This window comes from Copadichromis virginalis, linkage group LG12, assembly GCF_057382275.1.
Source record: "Copadichromis virginalis isolate Kocher_CV1m ecotype Utaka linkage group LG12, C_Virginalis_male_GT1.1, whole genome shotgun sequence".
Classification (NCBI taxonomy): Eukaryota; Metazoa; Chordata; class Actinopteri; order Cichliformes; family Cichlidae; genus Copadichromis; species Copadichromis virginalis.
Genome location: NC_140629.1, coordinates 7777749 through 7804721, shown reverse-complemented (window position 1 = coordinate 7804721; position 26973 = coordinate 7777749). Strand labels below are relative to the sequence as shown.

The following is a 26973-nucleotide window of genomic DNA, read 5'->3' as shown; positions in this document are numbered from 1 at the left end:
CAAACAGTCACAACAGATTCATCTTCTAGTTTATTTCTTTAATTCTACAACAATGTAATTCTCTTTAAAAGGAAATCCAAAACAGAACAAAATATTCAGACTGAACAAGGAGCACTTGTTGTTACAGGAATTTGCTATGTACAGCCATACACTCGACAGACATGAGAAGGTTCAAAGTGCTTAACAGAGGGGGTGAGAGAGGAAGAAGAAAAAGCACGAGTGATCCCTTTGTGAGAGACCCGTAATAAAAACTGCTTGGCACCAGGCTCCACCAAAGAGACACTCAGTCACACTAATGCTTGAAATGCTTGATGCATTTATACACTCACACCTCATGTGACTACTGGGCCATTGCAGTGATGCCTCTAAAAGCAAGTCAGCGTGAGTGGAAAAAACAAAACCCCAACATATGCATACTGGGGGTGGGGACACAGCAACGTTAACTGAAGCCCACATTACCAGCCCCTCCCACACACAGATCTGTCTATAACTCCAGCATGCTGTTGCAATACTGAAAAGCACACTTTCAGTCTCACTTTACTCAGATGCACCCTGTGGCAGTGTTTACTTAATGTCATGTGCAAATAAACAGCCTTTCCTCTCCCGTGAGACCATTCACATTCATGGATTGTTTAACAAGACGTCCCTGTGACTGTGGTGAAACTCGAAAAAGGGAACTCACGCTGCTGGTCGTCAATGTGGGGAAGGTCAAAACGCTTTGGCTTCACGAGGGAGTGTGGAGTCTTAAAATAATAAATAGTCTATTTGGACACAATTGCTCCATTTTGTTGCCATCAGATGTAGTTTGTGGAATTGACTCATCTTTCGCGAGAGGGCCAAAATAATATATTTCAGTTCTCTTTGAAAGACTAAAGGTCAGGCTGTCGAATTAAACACACTTCCACAGGAGGTCGACATTAAAAAGCACACACTTTAAGCCGGTTGTTTTGACCACCTAAAACAGCAGCTCCACCACCAGATGGCAACAATCTCAACTCAGCATCATGCACAAATCCAACAGGAAGTGACAGGAATGGGCTCAGTCAAACAGTTTTAGGATAATTAAGTAGCATCAGGTTGTCAATCACAGTTAAATGTCTGCGTTTCCTCCCTTAGTCCAAAACTTGCTGTGTTTATATCTACAGCAGCCATCTGACACAGCGAGCTGGATCATGGGGAATAGAGATTGGCAGTTTGAACAAAGATTATCAACCTCGTCTACGCTTCTGTGCTGTACCTTTAAATGTTCCAGCTGAACAGTAATCAGGGGAGGGGTTTACAAAAAGATTTGCAACACAACAACAACCCATTCGCGCTGGAAATCTGAAAAGCAAGAGTCACTCAGCAACTAGAAGCTCAGTATGTGAATGTATGTGTGTCTACATGAACAAGTGTGGATGCAAGTAGAGGTAGTGTTTGTAGATGGGTGTGAATGGTATAAATGTATGAGAGCTTTAAAGGGGGCAGGGCTTCATTTTGGGTTCAGGCTGCTTGTTTTGGACCACTGTTCACTCAGTGCATAGACATCTCGTTGGCTACCTTTGACTGCTCACCCCCTCATAATGCTGAAATCTTTACATCCACACATGCTGTGATTGGCCAACACAAAATATTCTGACGGGATGCTGTAGCCAAAGTTCAGAACCACCGCTCAGTCTGCGTTTCTGATTATCCTGTGGCAAAAACTGAGTTAACTGGAGTTTTAACAGCAAGTCAACAATACAAATATCAATAAATAAAATCCAAGTAGGGGGAGGAGAGAGAACCATTACAGCATCAAATCAGGTCACCCTGCTTCTCCATTTATTCATAAAAACAAAACAAACTGCCTTAAACAGATTGCAAAATATAGGTATTTTATGCAATTTCAAAAAGAAAAGAAAAAACTTTGGTGACTAATTAAGTGCCACTATTCAAAGATTCTATACATTTTCTTAAATGCTATGTAGGTATCTGAATATATTATTCCTCTCATTTACTGTACAAAAGTTGTGTCTGTGTGTGCACAAGTAGTTTGTGAATGGGTGTGAGGATGAGCAGGCGTCTCAGCGATGCTTTGACAGATTTCATGTGGCGTTACAGACCTGGGAAATGCAGAAAGCCCTTTCTACTGCTGCTGTGCTCCTCCGATTTAGACAAAGTGGAATTTGTTTCGTAGTGGCTGACAGCCACCTGAAGAAAAAAAAAATATATATATACATAGATAAAAAGATGTCTTGTTGTGAGCTTTACACCCGTCTGATTAGTACCAGAGGACTGAGGGGAGAAGAAAAACAAAACAAAACAGGTTGTTCCGTCCCAGTGCCTGCTGGGTAAAACAAAACTGGATCTTTTGGCAGCAGTTGGCCGCACCGTCGTGTGCTTCAGTTTGTCCACGACAGACAAACTGAAAAAACGTCGGTATTGATGCAGGTCTATCGGCCAAACCTGTGTGATGTTAATGCTTTGAAACAAAAAGCCAAAGCCTGAAATCAGCAGAGTCTCACAGTGAGTGCTCCCTGCACACGAGTAATAAACAGTCTGTTGGTATGGAGGAGCAGCGCAGCACGAGCTGTTAAAAGACCAAATAGCCACAAGCCTTTTCCTCTCACTAACTTGCTGCATGACTTGTCTACACGGGGGCTTCAAACACAAAATGATTCACCATCCTCACCGTGATCAGGATAAGGATGCCAAACTACTGAAAAAATTTTAAAAAAGCAATTAGAAAGGGAAAAAAAAGAAAAAAGTGCATTTAAATATGTGAACAGCACAGAATTTTACAAATTCACAAACTCCAGGAGTCCAGCCTCCTTTCTGTACTCTGGACTGAATCTCAACCATAACTAAATGTGATGTTCACAAAGCATCAAGGGCTTTTTGATTTGTACATCACTTGTTTGCCACCACATTTGTGCGTCTCTTCTGAAAAGCTGCTTAAAAGCTCACCCAAACAAAGCAAGCACAGTTGAGACTCGGCCCACAGAAAGTTAAAGGCTCAATTCACCCAGTTATCCAGAGTAATGACACTGCAAACAAAGGCTGCGGCCAGTTTCTTTAAGAGATACACTTCACTGTTTTACACACTTTTCAGACAAGCTCTCCTTTAGACTGAACATGTGACTGAGTGTATGCAAGCATCCTCACAGCACTCTTACAAAGTCAAAATGGCAAAACTTGCCTCACTCTCAACAAGTCTGAATATGTGGAGCCTAAACAAGCTTCTTAGGCACTCTGGTTTAATTTGGAATATGATGCACTTCAGCATTCCCAGTCCAGGAGAGGGAGGAATGGGGTTTTCAAATGTACTGAGCTCTTGCACACAATGGTAGAGAGGAACAAATATTCCCAAGTGTGCCATTACTAGTTGATGGTGACAATACAAATGCATGTATGGTAAATATCACCTGCTTACAGAGGTTCTTGAGCAGTGGGGAACATCAATATTTAAGTGACCCATCTTTAAATAGGATACTATCACTTCAGTCACTTTAGCTGATGATCAACCAATGTCTGAAAAGCATGAAGTCAGTTTTTCCACAGAGGACTTCATGCAGTTTATTACTAACTGATCAGTCTGCGGTCATGTTATCAAGTCATTACCATCAGAAAGCAGCATTTTTAAACGAGATTCTGAGCTACATAGCCGGAAGTATTAGTAATTTTAAAACCTAGTTTCCTGCACTTTTAGGACAATTCTAAAGTGTAACAGGTTCAATGGGTATGTGCCTCTCAGTCAGATCAGTCTTATTTTAATGTGGAAATCATACCTGCAAGTGTAGCATTGCAAAGTTGGTCGTTTGATTGGGGGATGAATCTCACACTGGATCAGGCTTCTCAAATTTGCTTGTTACATGTATTCAGATATAAAAGTGTTTAGGTTTCATTTTGGACTGTTTGAATATGTAACCAAGTTTTCTGGTAAAAACAGCCCAACCTTACAGCATTAACAAGTTACACAAAAATATGCTGAACTGATAACATGACCTGCAGACTAATTGGCAGCAGAAATCTCAGATAAAGTCGAATCATAATAAATTTTGCTGGATTGTTGGTACCATAGGAAGTGAGGGAATATGACTACCATCTCCTCTGGTGATCTGGATGAATTGTTCCTTTAATCTTTCACTGAGACATTGGCTTGCTGAGGGACAGTCTCGTGATTGCCAGGATGTCAGAACACCCTGCAGAGATGAGTCCATGCTCCAGGCTAGGAGATGAGAAACCTTTATGATTTTTTTTCAGGATCTTCAGGAGAATCTTTCACAGACCAAAGTCCTCCAGGAGACTTCAGCAAATACAGTGAGACAATGTCCTCTGCCTGCCTGGTCCAAGGCACCAGGATGTCCAGTTTCATTCCTTTGTGCGCAGTCCCATCTCACCAACATGCCACTCAGCTTCTCTTTCACACATACACTCACACTCAAAGTGCAGCAGCACTCACAAAGTTGGTGGGACATTCTTTAGCTCCTGTGCTCTTCAGCAGTGCTTCCGCATCAGCGACTTGCAGCTCAGCCCGACTCCCGTCTGTCCTGGTCCTCTGGACCTCAGTTGGAGCTGGCTGTAATGGGCTTCTCCAGCTCCAGGGTAGCTGAGCCATGCTGGAGATTGCTGTAGCAGGTCTTACAGACACGACTGGGCTCAAACAGCTGCTGGCTTGGCACTGGGATCCTCTGGTCGCAACAGCTGGCACAGAACACGTTACCGCAATTCCTGCCAAGGAACACGGAGATGTTATTTGGGGGACTCTCACGTTCTTTACACCTCAAGTTACCATGCGTCCCTGTGGTAGATTCTTAGAAAATAACACCCCATTTAAAACAGTTTACTTAAACTGGACTGATGTGAGGAGTTGGGTTTTTTGTTTAAAAAAAAAAAAAAAAAAAAAAATAATAATAATAATAATTAAAAAAAAAAAAAAAAAGCTTTCAGGGGAAGAAATAAATTAAGAAAAAATATCAAGTTGGCGTGTGGGCTAGCTTATCTGGATCAAGTTTATGTTAAACTACAAACATTCACTTATCTAGGAGGTCCACACAGGGAAATACTAAACACTGATTTTAAAAACAGGACTTAGGTGCTACTTATTTAAAAAAAAGAAAATAAAAATAACCCCACACCTGGTGAAGTGACGTTGATCTATGATTCAACCATGTGTGACGCATGATAAACTTTTATTTTAAACATGATTTGAGAGTTGTGGGCAGACTCCACCCATCCAGTTTACAGTGCAGCTCTGCTGTGATGTTCACTACATGCCGCTTAGCAGAGGTGCTCCAAACAGAACATGTTGATTATTCAACTCAAAACACTGCTGTGATCACTTGACAGACAGGTCACACTGAAGATTTCAAACACCCATGCTCTAATTCTGATGTAAGGCCATGCTCACACACACAGCGCTCCCTTTCAATTGCTTGTAACCACACAGAGCAGAAAGTGAATTAGATTGTTTTTCTTCCAACTCTTTACCCTTTTGCACCACCAAGTGGCTTGAGAGGTGTCTTACACCATGCTGTGCTGCTGGGAAGTGGGATGCAGGGTTGGTTAGGGGCAGCATGCTGCCAGGGTGTGTGCCGTGTAGGGGTGTAACGGTTCAGAGACAGAATCTGCAGTAACAAACGTCCATGGTTTCCAGATGTGCCACGGTGGATTTGGAGAATCGTTACAACCCTAATGTTGTGGGTGAGTCGGGGGCAGGGTGCCGATGTGATGCTATACTAGGATGGTCGAGGCTGAGGGATCAATTTAGTAAAGATTTACAAATTTTCCAATGAAACGGGCAGCCTCTGATCGAGTGACAGCACCATGCTCACTGTCACAGCCAATTCAAAACTGCTGTATGAAAACACACTGCTACTGCTGGAGGACACACACAAATCAACCCATCTCAGAAATGAAGAGGTTTCCCTGAGAACTTGCTGATTGCCAAAACAGAATGAGGGGATTCAAATGCAGCAGGTGAGTAAGGGAAAGGGTGAGGTGGGATTGGGTTAGGATGAGGAGGAAACTGAAGGATGCTGGGTTGAAAAGGCTGGAGGGTGGGTGGGACAGGGGAGCCGGATCTCACCAGACCTCCTGAACAGGCTCCCTGCCACTGTAGAGGAGGAGAGGGGCAGAAAATGGATAAGTACTGCTGAACCGCAGAGAAAAACATAACACTTAAAAAAAAAAAAAAAAAAGTCCTGATGGAGATGTGTTGTGTTTAAGTTGCATTCACAGGATTCACACAAATTACATTTACAACTAAACATCCTAAGATTCAACCTCAAAGTTCTCCTGAGTGACTTATGTGATCCACTGACAAAAAGGGAAATACAGAGCAGTCAGCAGTATAAAAGGAAGTGATGACACCAGGAGGAAGTGTCCACGAGCTAATTCACCACATGATTATCAACCTGACCACCCAGTTTTGTGTGGACACATCAGTGCAAAACAAAGGGCGTCTACAATAAATTAAACAACCAATCAACAGTTTACTTGGCTCCCTGGCTCTTGTTTATAGATTGACATAGTACAGACAACCAGAGAGTGGCGCCTCATTTCATTGGCAAATGAAATGCAAATTAGGTCCTCAAATTTTAAAAATAACTTTCCTCTCCTGAATGAAAGACATGATACTGGGACCAAAAGCCTTAAATCGTGCAACTATCCTGACTGTTCATCCACAGCAGGTGTAGAGAGCGTGCAGGACACTTTCTTTGGAAGGCTACTTCCACACAGTACAACAGACTTCTTACATTTGCATAAAGGGCATGCTTAAAGACTTTCTAAAGATTTCATACATTAGAGAGTAACACTTGGATCAAAAAGGCAAATCTGGGTCACTTAATTGGCTGCATTTAGAATAGTTGGGAATCATGTCAACAGGGGCACATGGTATTCCTTTGAAAGACCCACACTACAGTATTCAAGTACGCCATCTGTTATTCTGATTCATTACCTTATTTAGAGGGTTTAATGATGGTGCCCATTTAAGTGGTACCTGTTGCATTTTATGTGGATGCTGGAAATAAGACTGGCTGCCCCAGCGGCAGGGAACCAGGAAACATCCAAATAAACAAGGCAGGAAGTGTATAAGACAGATTTCTCCTATACAAGTCTTTAATTCACAAAACAAAACCCTTTGCTTTATTAATAGTAGACATAGCTGATTAATAGCTGCCAACATTATACCAGTTCAGAGTACTGCTTAGTGTGTCCTTGAAATATTTTGAGCAGTCACAGATTACATCATGTTTATCATCCATACATGTCTGTGCAGGGACACAGACATGTATATTTTGAGAAAAATGCATGAAGTGAGAAACTCTTATTTTGGCTTTCAACGCAAACAGATTAAGCTTTGGTCCATAGAGAGGAAGTAAACCTTGTCACAAACGGGTTGACAAAGATTCTCAAGTTCATCTTCAGGTACCAAGCATGAACAGCCTCAGCTGAACCTACATACAAGAAGCTCATCTGACCCGAAGAGGAGTGAGCTAAACAGCAAAGGCCTCAACAGGAGAGAAAGAATTGATTTGTGATAACTGAGAGTGAAGGCCTGAGATTCTGCAAAAACAAAGCTGTTCTCACCTGCAGTGATGTTTCCTGGTAGCAAGCCAGAACCTGCTTTCACAGCCATAACACTGGGCTGCCAAATGATCAGGGTACCAGCGGGTGACCTGCAATGTTTGGGGAAAGTATCAGTTCAGTTTCCATATACCGAGCAGCTCATCCAGGTTCTTCTGCATTGCATAAATGCTGCTAAAAGACCGCTTTGTGAGCCTTGTGCCATCCCTCCCTGACGAGGGTCTTTATATGGCTGCAGCTGCTCACCTCCGTGTCCTGCTTGTCCACCTGCTCCCAGCTGGCCTCAGAGAAGAGCTCTGTGCTGCAGCGCGACAAACAGTTTGGGTCCAAGTTGTACTCAGAGTCCGTCATTGAGGTCTGAATGGAGGGAGACAGATGATCACAGTAAGGTTCACTTTAACTGGCAATGGTAAGCAGGGCAGTCTGAAGTGGATCGCTTCCATTTACAAGTTGTAAACAGATCAGAGGGTCAGTTAACTTTCAGTGGCTTACCACTTCATCTCCAATGTCTCCGTTGATCCGGTGGGAGATAATGTGCTGTTGACTCTCCAGGCGGCTCCAGAGCTCCTGGACTTGCTTCTTCAGAGTCTCCACCTCCATCTGGTGCCCCGCTTCAATCTGCCTCAGTCTTTGCTGGATAGCATCATTGTGCAGCGTCAGCCCATCGTCATCCAGATGGCTGCGAGTTGGCTGCTCAGGGCTCATGGTGACCCGGCCTAGCAAGGCATGACACCAGCGGTGCTGAGAGCAGCTGCCTCGTGGGTGGAGGATCAGAGAGTTGCAGCTTGCTACGGATACCTGACGGCTCAAAGGGGCCCTCTCCACATTCCCTTTGGCCCAGTAAGGTGCTCCACTTGGCTCCCCTTCGGAGTTGTCCCCATTACAAAGTCCATCCCTGCTAAGGTCAGCACGAACTGACTGAAAGGCACTGACAGAGGGCCGCTTGCTGCCCTCGCTTAAAGTTCTGATCAAGCCATGCTCACTAGTCTCCAGCCCCTTCTCTTTCTTGGAAGAGGGAACTGGGCTCCTGCCATCACTCATGAGGTGATGGTTTAAACCAACAGGTGGCTGCACAGGGAGCTCCACCCTGCCACAGACCTCTTCAGTTAAAGTCTCTGTGGAGCTTTCCATCAAGGAGGTCCTTTTATCTACCAACTCCACTGACTCAGGGACACTGTGGTCAGATTCAGAGTCAGGGCAGCTTCTCTCATCTAAGCCTTGTTTTTCAGGTGACCTATACATTAAGTCACTATTTATAGTTCTATGAGCTGCAGGCTCTTCTGGCTCACCTGTGCTACACTCCTTCGGTACATGCGCAAGTTCTTCTTGTACAGAAGATTCCTCTACATTCTCCGTCACCAAGTCCTCAGTTCTCTGAGATGCATTGGCTTCCTGTTGATCCTGTTCCTCTTCCTTCTGTGTGGGCACAGAAAAAGAGTCACCGTTCTCCTGAGCCTTCATCTCACCATTTTCTGGGAGCTGACCATTAGCGAACATGTCTCTCTTCATGACAGTCTCACTGACATCCACCATCTGATGCTGCTCTACATGTCCATCCACCTCCTGGTCTACAGCATTAAAAACCTGAGTAGTATCAGCATGGTCCTCTCTTGGCACGTCGCATCCTGCTTCCTCCTTTGTGGCTTCCTGAAGGATGTTCACCATTTGTCCCTCAGCCACACCCACTGCCACAGAGAGCTCTGCCTCCTCCGCTGCATCTTCTGCTGGGTTCACAGAAGACTCTTCTCTACGTTCAGTATTTGAGCCCTGGGATTGCTGCTTGCTGTGATCCATCTCAGAGCCCAGTCTGTCATGATATGGCTGCACCTCATCCTGGTTCTCCCCTCCTTCAGGCCCCACTGCCACATTGAGCTCCAGAGACCGCCGGTGGTCCTGCCACTTCTCATTCAGGCTTGGGTCGCTGGAGCGACGGTTGGGAGCCAGTGAGCTTCCCAGCTCACACGCACTAGGCAAGTTGTCAAAGGAGCGCGTCTTTGTTCGCCTTAACAGGAAAGGAGAAAAATAATTACAAACAAGCGGCATTTCATTACATAACAATAGCCTAGTATGCTTGACAGCCTATAATTTAATGAGAAACTGCAAACAAGTATAAAATGTTTGCCTAACAAATCACTCACATGTCTGTCTCATCAAAACAGACATTTCAGCAAAGACCATCTCTTTAATTCACAAACTATGTAAATGAACGGGCATTCACAGCACTTCTAGTCCTATCGACCACCTGAAGCGCTTTAATGATAGCCTTAAAGACTACTTCCTGTTGCACTTCCAAGATGTTTTGACTGTCGTGACACGAGCATAGACTGCATCTAAGCAGAGCATGTGACCAGCAGAGTGGAAAAGCCGGCCCCCCTCTGGCTGTGGGAAGTCTGTGGCTTGCGTTTTATCTTACACGATAGGGAGAAGAGTGGGAAGGGGTCGGGTGCCAACGCGCCAGGCTCACCTGCCCAGGGGTGCATCTTCCGGGTTGGCACCGGGCACTGGGTAGGGAGCGCAGGAATCATCGGAAGGAGTGGTAGGGGAGGAGCTGGGCAGATAGACGGCCGTCCACAGCATCAAATTCCGTACATGACACACTGGATGGAGAACCTGAAACAAGAGCTGCAAACTTAACTCAAGATATAATCAGACATGACGATGACAAAGGTTATCTGAATGCAAATCTTTAGAAAGGAGTGGAATAGAATAAATGAATGAACGAACAAGAAGTGCCTAAATCTGGGATGATTAAAGTTTTATAAGATTTGTCAAGAACATCTAAACTAAACTTGTTCCAAGAATGTTGTTTCTTTTCATACCAAGAGGACAATATTTATGTCTGCCCGTCTCCACCCACACAAAACAAATGCAAAAGTAGTAACCACAAAAATGCAATTCTCAGAAGGGTGTCAAAAGCACTGGTATTTCACAGTATTTTAGATTTATTGCCAATTGTTATGTACAAAAATTTACAGCACTCTTGGGTTCCTTAAAAAATAAAAAAATAAAAAAAATAAAAATAAAAAGAAGAAAAAGCAGCATGTGAAGACATGCTGTATGCAATGGCAAGAAGCACAGAGCTTGATTCTGAGATAGTTAGATTTGACAGTTTCAAACAGGACGATCTCTTTAAAAGCTTCCTTTTATATTGTATCCTGTTCACTTCTAGTCAGTTTTGTTGAAAGCAGAAAACCTTTGAATGAGCTTTAGGAAATCTTTCATTTAACTGCAGGAATCGATCTGACGGACTTTCCACTCATGAACAATCCAGACACCTAAGTTTCAAAGTTCACTATATCTCTACAGTAATTCCACACGTCTTTGTTCTGTAGTGTACGCAACAACAAGAAAAGCTGAGGTATGTCTGAGACAGAGCATCATTGGAGCACTGCTAGCTGCACTCCATATGACAGGAAGGACAAAAAGTGGATCAAAATTACTGATGCAGTTAGATCAGTAATAAGGGTTTTAAGGAACTGCTTTACTAAAATATAACTGAAATGCAGTTATGTTATTCACTTTATTTATACTTTTCTCATATCAGAGCACGCAATCAGGCCGCTACATAATGCCGTCAGACACTAGTTTCTATTCCTTGTCCTCACTCTTAGTAAGTGTAAGTAGGTGCACTAACACCACGTGTTGAGTAGAGCTGATAGGTTAATGACAGCATAATGAGTGTGAGACAGTCAGCGAAGCTCACAGTAGAAGTATTGCTGTCTGAGCTTTTCACTTTGGTCAAGTAAGTCTATGCAACTTTTACATTTATGTAAACATGGCAAGAGAAAAGCTGTCGGCTTCACTGTGTAATACCTCTGAACTAGTGAACTGCTGCTGACGCAGTGTAGTAACTAACAACTGAATATAGTGACATTCTGTCACTGACATCCCCATCCAGCTTTCTGAGCTGGGAGCCGATCAATTCTGTCCAATAGCTAGGTACAGGCCCAGTTGTCTTTAAGTTTAAACATTAAATGTTTAAGTCAGAAAAGACAAAAGACACGAGTATCTTTGCTTCCTTTTAGCAGGACTGAATGGTTAAAAGTGTTGACGTACAATTTCGGAGTGTGAGGAGTAGAGCATGTTCCTCAGAGAGCGGTTGGCTGGCCTCAGGAGTGACCAGACCGAGCAGGTCCTCTCCTGAACGTGACGATCCTCCCTGTCCTTGCCGCTGTTACACAGGAAAGTACCGAAGAGGCAGGAGTAGGTGTGTTGCACCAGTTTCACCTGCACAAATGTGACACAAACACTTGTATACAAATTATCAAGTATAACAAAAGCATGGATAAAAAGTTCCTCATATTACATTTTAGCGCACCATGAAGGTAAATGCATATCAATCTCTCACATCTGGAACCTCAATGTAACTACACTTTAATCAGACACCATTATGTCTGTAGATATATTGCTCATTTTTGATTTTGGATTCTGTTGTTTAAAAAAAAAAAAAAAAAAAACAAAAAAAAAAAAAAAAACCACACAACATTGAATGTACACACCAGGAAGGCTTCATTGAACTCAAATGAGCATGGAAACTGCCTCTGCAGTTGGTGAACACAGTCCAGCCACTGCAAGAAAACAGGGCAGCGCTCATTCAGGTCCTCTGAATTTTCTCCATGGCCACATCGGTCAGCAAACTTGTGGCCGAAGTCCAGCCATTCTGTCTCCACCAAAACCTGGAAGCCCTGCATGAGATAATCCGATAAATGCTTTTATCATTTTCACATTTTATTTGCATACAACAACATTGTCATCTCCATCCATACCTCAATAGTGCGGTAGTAAGGGTCCAGCAGTAGCTTGGACAAAGCAACAATCTGTGGTGTGCGGTCCCAGCCATCAGAGCAGTGCACAAGAACAGGCCTGTGGTCTCTGTTCACAGCGTTGACCACCAGCAGAGCTGCCTTCAGTAGCAGGGACAGGTGTTGCAACCACTTTGTGCCCTCAAGTGCAGAAAGCCAGCTGCAAACAGACAGCAAAAGCCTATAGTGCCCAGTTTAAAGCTGAAGTGCTGAAATGAATATAATCTTAACAAAAAAAAAAAAAAAAAAGTCCAACAACACCATGTTATGAGACTAGTAGGACACATACATACACCCTGACCCACATAAATTATGATTCTTTCACATTACATAGTTTATAAATCTAACCGCAACTGTGTTTTCTAGATCAATAGAGATACACACGAATTACCATCTCATGGTTCACACACACACGGTTTATAAGGGGGGAGGAAAAAAAAAAAAAAAAAAAAAAAAAAAAACTCCACACAAACACTTAAAGCTGACAATTCAGCTACACATCACTGCAGTGTTGAATATGGCAGTGCAAAGGGAAAGAGGGTTTGGGCCAAGTTCTCAGTATCAGGCGCAGCTGTAAGGCCCAAGTCAAAACGGCTATGATTGCTAGTTACATCCAGCTACTACTAAAGGTTGTTGGGGGTTTTGAGTTTTAATAGTTTAGCGTTAGCGTTGTGTCATAAAATCTTGACTTGGGAAATCTGGGTGTACTGCTGGAGGCATATTTACAAACACATACTTGGCTGGGTCAGGCATCTGAGTGCAGAGGAATCGTAGAGACTGGAAACTCTTGCGAATGGAGTGGATGTTAGCCATTCCCATGAAAACCACCTCGCAGTTGGGATAGTATTCTGAAATAAGATGAAAGTAACACTTACTATAAGTAAAAATTGATGTCTTTAAGCCAAACTGAGCTGCTAAATCGAAGACACACTGACCCAATTCTGTATGCGACTTGGGACCAAACAGACGGGACTTACCTGGGCATTCACAGCCTCCACCTTTGGCCCTGTTAGCTACAGCAGCTGCATAGGACCTGGCATCTAAGATCAGTAACTTCTGAGGTTGGCTGGCCAGTGTCTCCACCTCTGAGCTGTTGGTCATGGAGGATTCTGACAGGCACACACACAAAAACAAAAGAGTTACAGCTCAGGTTGTATAAAGCACCTTCTGGGGGCATAAGTGAGATTCTTTCAGGCACATCAAACATGTCTTTAACAGAAGTTTACTGTAGTTTGCAGCTTCAGACAAGCACCAACAAATCAGACAAGTCAACAGTGTCTGCTGCAAATTCATAAAGACGGCAACACTTCAAGAAAATGTGCAGTGGTAGGTGTATGTTCAGCTGGAAGCATGCATTTGTCTGTGGGCGTACACGGCATGTCAGTGAGGCTGACTGAAGGCCATTTTACACAGATCTCACTGCACCACTAAGGCCCCTCCTTGTGATAGCTTTGCTTGTTTACACTGAACTAAAGAGAGCCAGCATAACGCTGCAGCAGTGAGGAGTGTTATGAATGAATGCTGGGCTAACATGATGTAACAGTAGTTTCTAGTATGATGCAACACAGGGACCCAAATTTCAAACATATGGGTTCTGCTTTCAAAACAATAGCAAGCAGGTGAACAGACTTTGAGAAAGAAGGGGAAACATTTCAGCTCTGACAACCTCTGCTGCCAAATAAAGCAGAATATTAACATATCCTACTCTGAGTGGGCAGTATAAAAGTGTCTGAGTGAGAGCTCTTACCAAAATCAGTGTCAGGCAGGTCTGAGCTATTGGTGTAGCTACCGTTGGGAACATGTTTTTGGGAGCTGCTGTCCACGGCACAGGCCTTAGCAATAGACTGAACCAGGTGCTCATCATCAGCGTTCCTCCAGCCCCACCAGCTGACCTCTGGCTGGCCACAGCGGGCAATTACAGCCCCAGTAGTTGTATGCCTATGTGAAGGGCAAGTGAGGAGAAGTTAGACTGGTAATGTCTGGCCAAGGTAGAGTTTATTTAATGGAAGTACTCAATTTAATGATAGTAATACCAGTACAAATCCTACAGAAGACGACGACAATTTATTCCCTTTCACAGCATTTTATACTACTTTTAACTTTTCTTAGATTTCCAAAGACTTAGAACGCACAAGTATATTAAAAATAGAACTTCATTACCACAACTCAGTATGTCACATGTATGAGGTAGACCTTTTAGTTTTTCTTAGGCACAAAGCTTCAGAAATGCCAGTTTATGCAATTTAATATACTAAAATAGTAAAAAACTGAAATTTTATGTTCTGTGATGCACAAAACAGGCATACGAAGTCTTCACTTCTGATTGGCTCAAGCATGAAGTTGCCCAAACAGTGCCAAGCATTATTAAACAAAAAGAGCCAAAAAATGCTTGAAGCACTTCCAAAATTGGTGACGTCAGTGCTTTTGGTCGGGTAGCACACTCTAAACACAAAAAAAAAATAAAAATAAAAAAAATAAAAAAATCAGAAGCTAGGAGGGTTTGTGGCACTGATATAGAACAGTCAAGATTTTATCCAACAATTGCTTCGTTTCCGCTGCATAAGGAAGCTTTTTACCTCTATAATGATAAACAGGCCAAGTGTCTGCTTTTAATAGCTGCTTTAAAACACAAACCTGTAAACTACAGCAGGAAACCTCTTCCAGGAGCGGAAGGCTGCCACATTTTCTAGCTCTTTGTCAGTAATCCAGGCTGGCACTAGGAGTTGCTGAGGATAGCTGGGGCAAAGCCTGGCAGTGCAGAAGGGCACAAAGAGCAAAGTTAAACAAGGAGAGGGAACACCAAAGGATTGTGATGGCTCAACAAAAGTCTCTGTCTGCAGACACCTAATCCTGGGCCAGCCCCTTATCTGTCCAGGGTTCAGCACTCATGGAGTACAATAACACAACCACCCACTGTTTAACACATACTGACTTGTGCTGTTTGCCAATGAAAGCAAAGGATGGAATCCATCTTCTAGCTGCAATTCTGAAATCAACACGGAAGCAGTATCCTGAAAGAAAGCCGCATCTACCTGAACTTGCTGTTGATATCAGATATCCTCCAAGCATTTTGAGTGTCAAAGCCCATCCTCTCCACCTCATTCTTGAACCATGAGGTCACATGTTCACCTACAGTGACAGCAGAGATGTCCGATAAGCAAAATACAGGTTTGGGTAAGTTTCTGTAAAGACAAGCGAGCAATTAAAAGGGTACCTGGTCTGCACAGCTCGCCATGCTGCTCTTTCTCTCCTGCGTACACCTCCATGCACCAGGCGTGGAAGGCAAAGGCAAAGAGGTCTTCCAAGCGAGACGGAGGCCTCACTGCTGTGTTCAGACGTTTCAACCATTCCTGGCACTGCTCAAAGGTGGAGATCTGACATCTGGGGATAAAATTTAAAATGTGATCTTTCAAAAAGAACCAAATGCAGGAGTCTAGTACTCAAAAACAAAAATAAATATTAATCTTTACTAATAGTACAAATTTTATCTTAAATGTTATCCTCAGTTTTCAAGAGAACATTTCAAACCCGTTTACTGTCATTTTGTCATACAAAGCAGGCTCACACTAATCACCTAATGTCTTTTTTTGATACTGCAGTGATTACTACAAACATACGGAAGTGATATGACTCAAAGTTTCTCATCTAGACAAAGACAGGAAGCTTCAATGGTCATACCTGATGACTTTACAATCCTTACAGGTGACATGAAGCTGGAACATCTCTCTACACTCCACACACTCAATGAGCTGAAGAGGAACCTGAAGAGGGGGGAAAACAAGGAACCGTCACATCACTTATACACTGCAACACTAGTGTATAGCCTTAAAAAAAAAAAAAAAAAAAAAAAAAAAATCTCAAACCCATGCAGTCAGTACAGGTAGTGTGGCAGACTCGAGCAATCCTTTAAGCAAATTAGTGGTGGCTGGATAGTGGCTTCATGCCAACAACACAGTGTGCTGATGTGCAAGAGCAGTTTAAAGTATAAATAAAAACTAAACCATCAGACACAGTGCTAAAAATTCAACGTTAAAAGGTTATTTGTTGAAGTACATTTTAATCACATCATCATAAAATCACATCCCATTCTGCTCTGCAAATATAGACTGCTGTCAGAAAATTCAGACTCTTTCAAATCTTATTTCAGTTTTACTCAAATCCTTCAAAACCGACACAGCACACCTAGGAACAACTGAGGCCATTGCTTAAGAGTGCTGAAGAGTCAGAATAAATCAGTGTTTATTAAAATTTTGATGGGAAAACTATTTATATAATCCCACCACCATAAATATATAAAAAATAAAAATAAAAAAAAATCTTAGGATGAGTCCACACAAGATGTGGAAAACTTGAAAGACTTTCCAAACAGACAGCACATAATCCTCTTAACTTTCCTTTTGGTTCCCCATTTGCAAGGAGAAAGAAAAAAAGCAATCATCCTAGATCTTACAGTTGTATCTGCATTTCCCTTTGGCACAAAGCCATTTTTCCCCTCTCCCCGGCACATAGCAAAGTACAGAACCGGCTTGTGCTTATGACTTAACAGCATACTTTAAATACTGCAGGGAAATACCTATGCTGCCTTTGACTAAGCTTTGTTAATTAGATAATATTTCAGTAGCTCTGTGGGATAAAAAGTTAATGTTCACAGAGTCTGGAGTCATGCATGATCATCAGCACGTCAAGCTCTCCAGACATATGCACAGTGGCAGAGTCACAGCCATGTGGAGATTTTATTGTAGTATTTAGAGCAGGGGTGGGCAATTCCAGGCCTCGAGGGCCGGTGTCCTGCAGGTTTTAGATCTCACCTTGGGTCAACACACCTGAATCACATGATTAGTTCGTTTCCAGGCCTCTGGAGAACTGCAGGAGCTAATTTAGCCATTTAAATCAGCTGTGTTGGTTCAAGGACACATCTAAAACCTGCAGGGACACCGGCCCTCGAGGCCTGGAGTTGCCCACCCCTGATTTAGAGGTTGGCAACCTAAATGCTGTGAGGATAGATTTCCCCCCATATGCATTTTTTGTCATTTCTAGTTTAATCCAGCACCTTGTGCAAAACTAACAAGCAGTTTTCTAGTCTGAGGCCAGCTTGTTAACAGGCAGATACACACAAAACTGTACAGTTTAACCACACCATGCAGCTCTTCCGGGTACTTACTGACATCTCACAACAACAACTCTATGCAAAACAAAGAGAATACTAATGTAAGCGATGCATGTCGATTTGTGTGAGGCTGGCGTCACCGCACATTCCACACATTCATGCATCTTGCTGTCACAACTTAATTTCCACTTTCTAATCTGCAACCCTAATCTAGCCACCATGAAAATTCCTGGGCTGCTTGTTAACAACCTCTCGCTCTCTTGCAGCACATCCCACCCCTGATTTGTGAGCTCCGGCAGATTTGCCATGTGATGCAACACATCCAAATATGTGTGAGGAAAATGCTGGCTGTGTGACATGGGCACAGGGAGGCACTGTGTAAGGCATGAACCAGAGGGTTCCTGAGGTCAACAGGAAACACTGATGGATGCACAAACTGTAGTAAATACACCAAAATAAATAAATGTTCCAGTTATTTGGATAAGTTGTCTTTGAGACTAAAACTGGTGTATTCATACCGTCATTTACTGAATAACTACAGCTTGTATGACTTGGAAATAAGAAGAAAAAAAAAGCCACACACACACTTTCAACTTTTCAGAAAGATATTACTTGTTGATGAGATTCTTTGTGCGTTTGGTCTTTTAATGAGAGTTGAAATGACAAATGAAATAAAAACATTTCAACACTAAAACAATGAGCAAATAAACTTCTCTATAGATGATTAAACATTTTCATTGAGGCGGAAGTGAAACAACAAAAAACTTCTGTAGCACATGATTGAACATTGCAAAACTGTCTTGTGGTTGTACGTCACTAGCCGATTAGCTTTATCAAATGATGGCAGATACTCAACTAAGATAAACAACGGAAACAAAAATTAAAAACAAAAAAGTGATAACTTTTTAAATACTACACAACATAGAAAACAGTTTAAACTAAAAGTCCAGGACCACTGGGCTTTAACAGGCTGGTAATACGAGGTAAAGGTGGCCAGCAGGCACCAAGACCCTGGTGAGTTTAGGTCTTTAAGGCAAGCAAGAGGCTAGCTGCAATATGATGAGAAACCATGAAAAGCCAATGAAATTCACAGACTAGTCATGACAGGGTGACTACCACTGATAGTGTAAAGGGTCCTGTGTAACTTTAGGCTCTAATAAATCATCTTTTTCTGAAAAAAGAAAAAGTAAAAGATCCATACAAGGCCAGTGTGATGGTAAATGAAGACCATACTTTGTTAACAAAGCTTGTCTCTAACATAGTGAAAAAGGATGGAAAGAAAGGCCCTGGCTGTTATGCAGGAACCTGTGGGCCAACTGCATCCATGGCAACGGCAAGTTCCAGAGAGAAGCCAAAGCGAGCAGACGAGTGTAGAAAGAGAGGTGATGAAGAGTCACATGGCACCGCTGCCAGTGGAGAGCAGCTTTGAATGGCCTGGTCACCACAGTGCTCTGTCCATTCACAAAATACACACATACTGATACAGCCTCCAATGGAGACAATGTGGTTCATTTTGCAGCGATTTTGTGCCACGTGAAAGTTTTTTTTTTCTCTGAAGCTACAACACTGAAGCGCACTTGTCACTTAGAGATACTTACATTGACAACTGACTTTTTGAACTTTATGTGTAAGCGGTAGTTGGACATTGCAATAATGGCATCCTCTGCTCTCCCCACATATTCTGTGAACTCCCCGTGCAGCTCAGGAAAGGGCACCTGACAACAGCAGGAGAGAAAACATTTCAAATAAATGGCAGAGCTACACAGACAAATATAGTGGGAAAAGTCATGAGTCATATGACAACTTGAAAGTTGTGTCAATATTTTGCCCATTTAAAAAAAAAAAAAAAAAAAAAAAAAAAAAAAGAGAGAGAGAGCCAGAATCCAGCTGACTCAAACAAAAAGAAAAATAAGTAACCAGAAAGAGTCAGAGTGTCCAACTAGGCAACAATGAGTTTCTGAAGAGGTGGTAAAAGTTTATTGAAGTGTTCTGAAGAAACACTTCAATCCTCAACACAAACTCTTGAGCATAAAGGGTAAGCAGAAGCAAGCAAAAGTCCCACATGTCATCAAGGTTGTGTAACTGATTAGGAAAGATTTACACAACTGTCACCGAGTTTGTTTTCGCCCTCATACTGCACAAAACAAGCAGCTAGTTGCAGTGGTTTTCTTACCTGCATGTTTTCCTCCTCCAGGACGGGGGACTTCTTGGGGAAGATCTGATTGGCCTGGATACACTCCAAGCTCTGCTGCCCCTCCTCCTCCTACAGTGCAATAGTCTGTTAATGTTTCTAGTTAACTAGTACTAACAACTTTAACTATGACATTCCTCTTCACACACACACATTCCTTTTTTGTCTGACTACTTTCTAATCTGTTTGGAAGATGCATGCAGTATATTTTTGTAATGTAGTGGCTGTGGTCAAAACTAGGGCTGCCACGATTAGTCGACTAGTCACGATTACGTCGACTATCAAAATCGTCGACGACTAATTTAATAGTCGACGCGTCGTTTGAAGCTTTGTAAGATCCCAAAAGACGCAGGAATAAGTAGTAGGATTTAAGAGTGTAATAACGGACTGAAACAGAAGATGGCAGCACTGCATGTACAAGGATGCCAGCTGCCGTTAAACCCCGAAGAAGAAGAAGCTGTGTCCCAGAATTCATAGCGCAGCCCAGCTCAGTTTCCAACAATGGCGGCAGCTAGTTAGTTTTAATATTACTCTTATTATTCTTTCTGGGTCACAAAATAAACGTTTAACATATTTTCAGGCGAGAATGTAGCTGTGTAAACCTCAAATATCTGCTCAGTTTGTCAGGACACCACATATTTTCAAAAGCGCTCCGACGTTTTCGGAGACGTCTGTTACCCACTAGCTCGATAGCGAGCCGGGGGCTAGGTCACTAGAGCCGTGAGAACACTGGACTCCTGGAAAATTGTTTTCAAACCCGCTACTCAGGTTAAACATGATATACAAGTCACTTAGATAACTTAACAATGTTATTGTTTGGCTTTTTTTGTTAGTATTTTATTTGTTCCTGAGTAAATCGGTTTGGCTGAGATTAAAGTTATAGTTTTTACACAGCTAAATAAACATCAAGCAGACAGCTGATTATCAGAAGTGTGAGATGCTCGAGAATATACTCTGGTGTCCTGTTATATTTTAGATAGCAAGGAGTTTATTAAACTTCACCGAAACAATCTGCAAATTTCATTAAAATTTAATAAACTATCATCTTGTCTTTATTTTTAGTTAGCACAGACCTTAAACACTTAAAGCTGTAAGCTAATGATAGTTATATTAGAGCAGATGCTGCTGGTGCAATAAGCTGTACGTTTTACGTCCAATGGATGATGATCTGATTAGTCGACTAATCGCAAAAATAATCGGTGACTAGTCGACTATCCAAATAATAGTTTGTGGCAGCCCTAGTCAAAACTAACTATTTTATGCTTATACAGCCACACAATGATCTTGGGCTGACAGTAACAGACTCTGTAGCATTCTTGTTTGGCCATTAACAGATTTTAGTCTGTCTTTGCTCAGTTTTCAATCCAAGTTTGTTTGAAAGAGATGATAGATATCACACAGTGGAAGAACTTCCTCCGAGATCTTGTCTGAACACGAGCAGAGCTAATATGAATAGTTGCCACAGCTAGAAGAGCACCATGCCTAGGCCAGACAGGGACAGGCACAACATAGCAGCATGCCAAAAATGGGAACAGAAGAAAAAAAAAAAAAAAAGCCAGGTTCAAAAAAGGCAATGCATCAGATCCAGAGGTTATGTCATAGTGCAATGCAACAACTCATTTCGGCAGTGGAAACTGAAAGTGTTCCTGCATAGATGGCAAACTTGGAGGACCTTTGATACTGCTGACACTGACGTAAATATCTGCGTCCTGGTAAACCGTGCTGATTAAGGGTAAAAATCAATTGAGAGTTCCGATTATAGAGACAGTACTCAGGCCACACAACAGTTACAGTGGGGCAAAAAAGTATTTAGTCAGCCACCGATTGTGCAAGTTCCCCCACTTAAAATGATGACAGAGGTCAGTAATTTGCACCAGAGGTACACTTCGACTGTGAGAGACAGAATGTGAAAAAAAAAAAAAAAAACAAAAAAAAACTATGAATCCACATGGTAGGATTTGTAAAGAATTTATTCATAAATCAGGGTGGAAAATAAGTATTTGGTCAATAACAAAAATACAACTCAATACTTTGTAACATAACCTTTGTTGGCAATAACAGAGGTCAAACGTTTACTATAGGTCTTTACCAGGTTTGCACACACAGTAGCTGGTATTTTGGCCCATTCCTCCATGCAGATCTTCTCGAGAGCAGTGATGTTTTGGGGCTGTCGCCGAGCAACACGGACTTTCAACTCCCGCCACAGATTTTCTATGGGGTTGAGGTCTGGAGACTGGCTAGGCCACTCCAGGACTTTCAAATGCTTCTTACGGAGCCACTCCTTTGTTGCCCGGGCAGTGTGTTTTGGATCATTGTCATGTTGGAAGACCCAGCCTCGTTTCATCTTCAAAGTTCTCACTGATGGAAGGAGGTTTTGGCTCAAAATCTCACGATACATGGCCCCATTCATTCTGTCCTTAACACGGATCAGTCGTCCTGTCCCCTTGGCAGAAAAACAGCCCCATAGCATGATGTTTCCACCCCCATGCTTCACAGTAGGTATGGTGTTCTTGGGATGCAACTCAGTATTCTTCTTCCTCCAAACACGACGAGTTGAGTTTATACCAAAAAGTTCTACTTTGGTTTCATCTGACCACATGACATTCTCCCAATCCTCTGCTGTATCATCCATGTGCTCTCTGGCAAACTTCAGACGGGCCTGGACATGCACTGGCTTCAGCAGCGGAACACGTCTGGCACTGCGGGATTTGATTCCCTGCCGTTGTAGTGTGTTACTGATGGTGAGCTTTGTTACTTTGGTCCCAGCTCTCTGCAGGTCATTCACCAGGTCCCCCCGTGTGGTTCTGGGATCTTTGCTCACCGTTCTCATGATCATTTTGACCCCACAGGATGAGATCTTGCGTGGAGCCCCAGATCGAGGGAGATTATCAGTGGTCTTGTATGTCTTCCATTTTCTGATGATTGCTCCCACAGTTGATTTTTTCACACCAAGCTGCTTGCCTATTGTAGATTCACTCTTCCCAGTCTGGCGCAGGTCTACAATACTTTTCCTGGTGTCCTTCGAAAGCTCTTTGGTCTTGGCCATGGCGGAGTTTGGAGTCTGACTGTTTGAAGCTGTGGACAGGTGTCTTTTATACAGATGATGAGTTCAAACAGGTGCCATTCATACAGGTAACGAGTGGGGGACAGAAAAGCTTCTTACAGAAGACGTTACAGGTCTGTGAGAGCCAGAGATTTTCCTTGTTTGAGGTGACCAAATACTTATTTTCCACCCTAATTTACGAATAAATTCTTTACAAATCCTACCATGTGAATTCATGGATTTTTTTTTCACATTCTGTCTCTCACAGTTGAAGTGTACCTCTGGTGCAAATTACTGACCTCTGTCATCATTTTAAGTGGGGGAACTTGCACAATCGGTGGTTGACTAAATACTTTTTTGCCCCACTGTATTATCAAAAGCATGCCTGGGATGATAATACATTACCATGGCCCCTGTCAAGGAGTGTGGGTCACCCAACAAGGAACTCCGGCCTGGATCTGTCTGTAGAAAAACAAAGAGACAAGTAATTTTTTTTCTTTTTTAAATAAAAAAAATAAATAAAAAAAAAAAAAAAAAAAAAAAGTTTTATTAAAAGAAGGAAAAAAAACCCAAGACGCCTCCTACCCATGCTCATTTTTTGTTTTACACAGAGACAAAGCTTTAAAATTGTGTCCAATTTTATAGTCTACCAAGAGCTTTAATTCTGGCAGATTTATCTGCCTCCTCTCTGATGCTTTGCCCTTGCAGCATGCAACATGTCTAAACGGGGGATGGACTATCGAGGAATCTCTCATAGATATGCATTGTCACTTGCAAACTGAGTAGTACATATTACCAGTAACACAGGCAAGGTAACCCCCCCCCCCCCCCTCCCCCTCAAATAAGAGTGAACAGAGTCATCTCTTTCAACACATCTAGGGCAGGGGTCCCCAAACCCAGTCCACGAGGGCCGGTGCCCCTGCAGGTTTTAGATCTCACCCTGGGTCAACACACCTGAATCACATGATTCGTTCATTACCAGGCCTCTGGAGAACTTCAGGACATGTTAAGAAGGTAATTTATCCATTTAAATCAGCTGTGATGGATCAAGGACACATCTAAAACCTGCAGGGACACCAGCCCTCGTGGACTGGGATTGGGGACCCCTGATCTAGAGTTTACTTCAGCCTGTCAGCATCACAGATGATTGTCAGAACTACTGGCACAAAACCAAATGAACTAGCAATTGGCTAATCAACTTTCTCAAAGCATTTCACTATGAATCCTGATCGTGGATCTCCACTGTAAAAAAATAGAACTTATGGAAAAACAAATTAGCAAATTGGTCTGACTAGTTGGCCAATATCCCTAGTAAGAATTTCATTGTCATTTAGGGACACTACTAAACTGTCATTTCGCCAGAAGTTAATGCATCCACAATTAGGTTCGCAAATTCAGTTCAACATGCATTTAATTATTTAAACCAGAAACCCTCACCTTTGCCCACACACAACCCTGGTTCTTGATGGTGTGGGTGTGCTAGAAATACACTGAAATCCACTTTTAAGGTTTCAAACCTTGTTCTCGAAGCTGGCCCAATCCTGTATGTAAATACATGTTTGTGCAGACACCAGGGTGGTTGAGGGGTTAAGACGCCAACCACAAACTACAATATCCCCAGTTTGACTCCAGACCAGATCTCTGCTGCATATCAGTCTCAACTCTGACCAACCTCATTTCCTCTCATTTCTCTGCTGACATGAACAGAATAGCAGCATTTTCTACATAAATTTTAAGTGTTTCTGTTGGCATTAGAAAGCATGTGAGCATATTTTTAAGTTTACACATATAAAAGAAAAAGTAGTAGTAGAAGCAGAAGAGAAAAAGGAAGGATCCAGGGAGTGGCTCATAATACGCTGAGGCTGTACATGAGCACCTGGATGCACAAATGCCTTTCCCATGCAATGTGTCCAGGCATTGGGAAGACTGTAAACGATGATCTATGATATGTTGGGCAGTCAGAAAAATGGCAGTATGGGGAAAATCCAATGGTTGGATTTACATGGTTAAAATTGAAGAAAATGAACAAAATGTGAAAACATAGATTTTTAGACTTACCACAAACAATCACTAATGGATGATAAGCAGACCTGATATCCTGTGTGGAAACTCTCACAAGTAAGACATGGAAATCTGTGGAAATGAAAGTGAATAATGAGAAAATGCTTCTCCGTACTGAGACACACAAGCTACAGAAGCTCTTTTGATTCACTGGCAAATATAGATGCCCTGGTGGTCACAGTGGCTTGCATGTGAGCTCAGATACCACTTAAAACTGTACTGCAGACTGGAAAATAAGCCAGCTGGTTCTCCGAGCCTACAGTTTAGCTTGCATAAAGACATGGTTCAGGCACGTGAACTGATCGGCTAATGTTCACCTTCAAAAAAATAAAATAAAAAATTAACAATTATGTGCACAATACATATTTAAGAACATACAGTCAAATTTTGAGGTTCTTAAAGGGTAGTGAAAGAAATCAGAAATGTTAGTGTTCAATGAATTGTGCTTTGTGGTTCAACTACCCAACAATGGTTGGTAATTTGCCCAAAGGGTTGGCCAAGCAGAGCCAAAGACATTGCAGGACTTGTCCAGTCGCTGAAAGTTTTCAAGTTCCTACCCAGATTGCCCTTGAAAGAGCAAAAGAAATGCAACTTATCAAAAACAGTAAAAGCAGCAGCAGCTTTGTTGGTCAGATCATGTAAACCATCAATAAAGAGCTTTTTCTTACATTCCGTTATCGATATCCTCTAACATCACTTTTCAAAAGGCAACCCGTTAGGATCTCTCAGCAAACAGGCCCACAAGTAGTTGTAAAGGTCAGCTACGCTTGCAAAGACTGAAACTTGATCTAAGAGGGTCAGTGGAGGGGCAGCTCAGGAGAGCAACACACCTTCTCAGGAACATTTAAGCAGCCTGGAGACAGAAAGAAGACAAAATATCCCGCTGTACTGCCAAAAGTATCTCCGGTCATTGAGAGAGGTGTGAAGGAGGCAAACGAGGTCATTACTTCACTGAGAGTAGAGGCCAACTTTTACTGCTGCTGCTACCTGATAAAGCATATCTGCCCAACACACGGCTCTGTTTACTGCAGCCCGCTCGTGACCCGTGGCTACGGCTCAGTCTGGCTCTCAGTTCAGCAGTCACACAGAAAAGTCTAAGCCCCTTAGAGCCTTAACCTTACTCCTATCCCGTGACAGGCCAGTCATTTTCACAAGTGGTAACATTATCGACACTATAGCGTCGAAATGATAAGGAAAAAACAAGAAACGAGACAATGAACCAACACGTTTGACAGCGGAGCTTTGCGTTTACAGCCCGGTAGCCATACTGAACAGCGCTGCTAAACAGTGTATAAACGCAAAAGCCTTGGCTAACTTCGTATTTGGGGAAAGGGATTTCCCAGCTCAATTTTAACACTTTGTCGTTACCTTTTACTTCACTACGGTGAATAAAATGTAAACTAGACTTAATTAATCACCAGTTAATGTTATTTCAACTAGTTAGTATTCGATGTAAAGATACCGGTAGTTTTGGCCACTAAAAAATAAGCTACGGTCAACCCAAAAACAAATGCTTCTCGCAAGTGCTCTGCAACGTTACATTAACACGTTGCTAGTTGACGAAAAGCCGTTTGCAAGGGGGAAAAAATAAAATGGCTAACGTTTCTTGTACTAACAGGTTGTTAAGTCAAGTAACTGCTCTTTCGTTTTTTCCTTTTTATTTTTGAATAGCGGTTAGCTAGTTTTTCCTGCAGCCATGTAATGTAAACTGTTGGCTAACCAGTGTTCATCAACAACCACTCGACAGCGTAAAATAATGCTAGCGAGCTAACGCTCAGTCGAAGAGCTATTTACATGCAAACAGTGGAAATTAACATTTGCTGGCAGACAGTGAACTGTTATGCAGCGGTCTCTTAACACTCGACGTTTGGCATTAAAAGCCGTGACAGAGAGCAGCGCGTAGATCTGCTAGCTAGCACTAGCTGGTTAGGCTGAAGCTGCTTTCTGCAACTGTTTTTGTTGTTATGAGATGGAGGGCGGACCCCAGAGCGGAGGCCTCTGTCAAAACACACCGAGCAACGACTACAACCGGCGGACTCACCAGTCAAACGAGTGCTGAGGTGTTAGACGACAAAGACTCATCCGGAACTTGTGCAATTACCAAACATTAAAACAACGTGTCCAACATGAATCATACCAGAGCCGAGGCCAGCTTCACTGCGTCCCTTTCCAACACCGAGCCGTCGTCGCCATCGCCGCGAACTCTCTCGTCTAAAGA

The 26973-nt window shown here is 42.6% G+C and overlaps 1 protein-coding gene across 4 annotated transcripts; it reads right to left on the bottom strand.

Moving 5' to 3' along the window:
* Positions 1-17: 17 nt before the first annotated feature.
* On the bottom strand, positions 18-26973 carry mtmr3 (myotubularin related protein 3). 4 transcript variants are annotated; one of them, XM_085474576.1, is made up of 22 exons: positions 26893-26957; positions 24753-24827; positions 23100-23156; positions 19634-19723; positions 19059-19175; positions 17515-17535; positions 16032-16114; positions 15568-15734; positions 15386-15482; positions 14988-15101; positions 14101-14291; positions 13331-13462; positions 13090-13201; positions 12318-12513; positions 12051-12236; positions 11608-11778; positions 10016-10161; positions 8044-9553; positions 7798-7908; positions 7555-7643; positions 6050-6076; positions 18-4692 (listed from the first exon to the last, which is right to left on the bottom strand). In XM_085474576.1, the coding sequence occupies exons 3-22, from the start codon at positions 23100-23102 to the stop codon at positions 4527-4529; spliced, it is 3729 nt and encodes a 1242-aa protein (XP_085330702.1). In that variant the 5' UTR covers positions 23103-23156; positions 24753-24827; positions 26893-26957; the 3' UTR covers positions 18-4526. The 4 variants fall into 4 exon arrangements, with proteins under 4 accessions (XP_085330702.1, XP_085330703.1, XP_085330704.1 ...); XM_085474577.1 differs by lacking the exon at positions 17515-17535; XM_085474578.1 differs by lacking the exons at positions 17515-17535; positions 24753-24827 and having other exon boundaries at positions 26893-26973.

Bases quoted from the DNA above. Each gene is read 5' to 3' on its own strand.
- mtmr3 (XM_085474576.1), bottom strand. The intron at 13,463-14,100 runs GTAAGAGCTCTC...TGTGCCTGTCAG, and splicing joins CCTGCCTGACACTGATTTTG to AATCCTCCATGACCAACAGC. The intron at 9,554-10,015 runs GTGAGCCTGGCG...TTTCCTGTTAAG, and splicing joins GAAGATGCACCCCTGGGCAG to GCGAACAAAGACGCGCTCCT.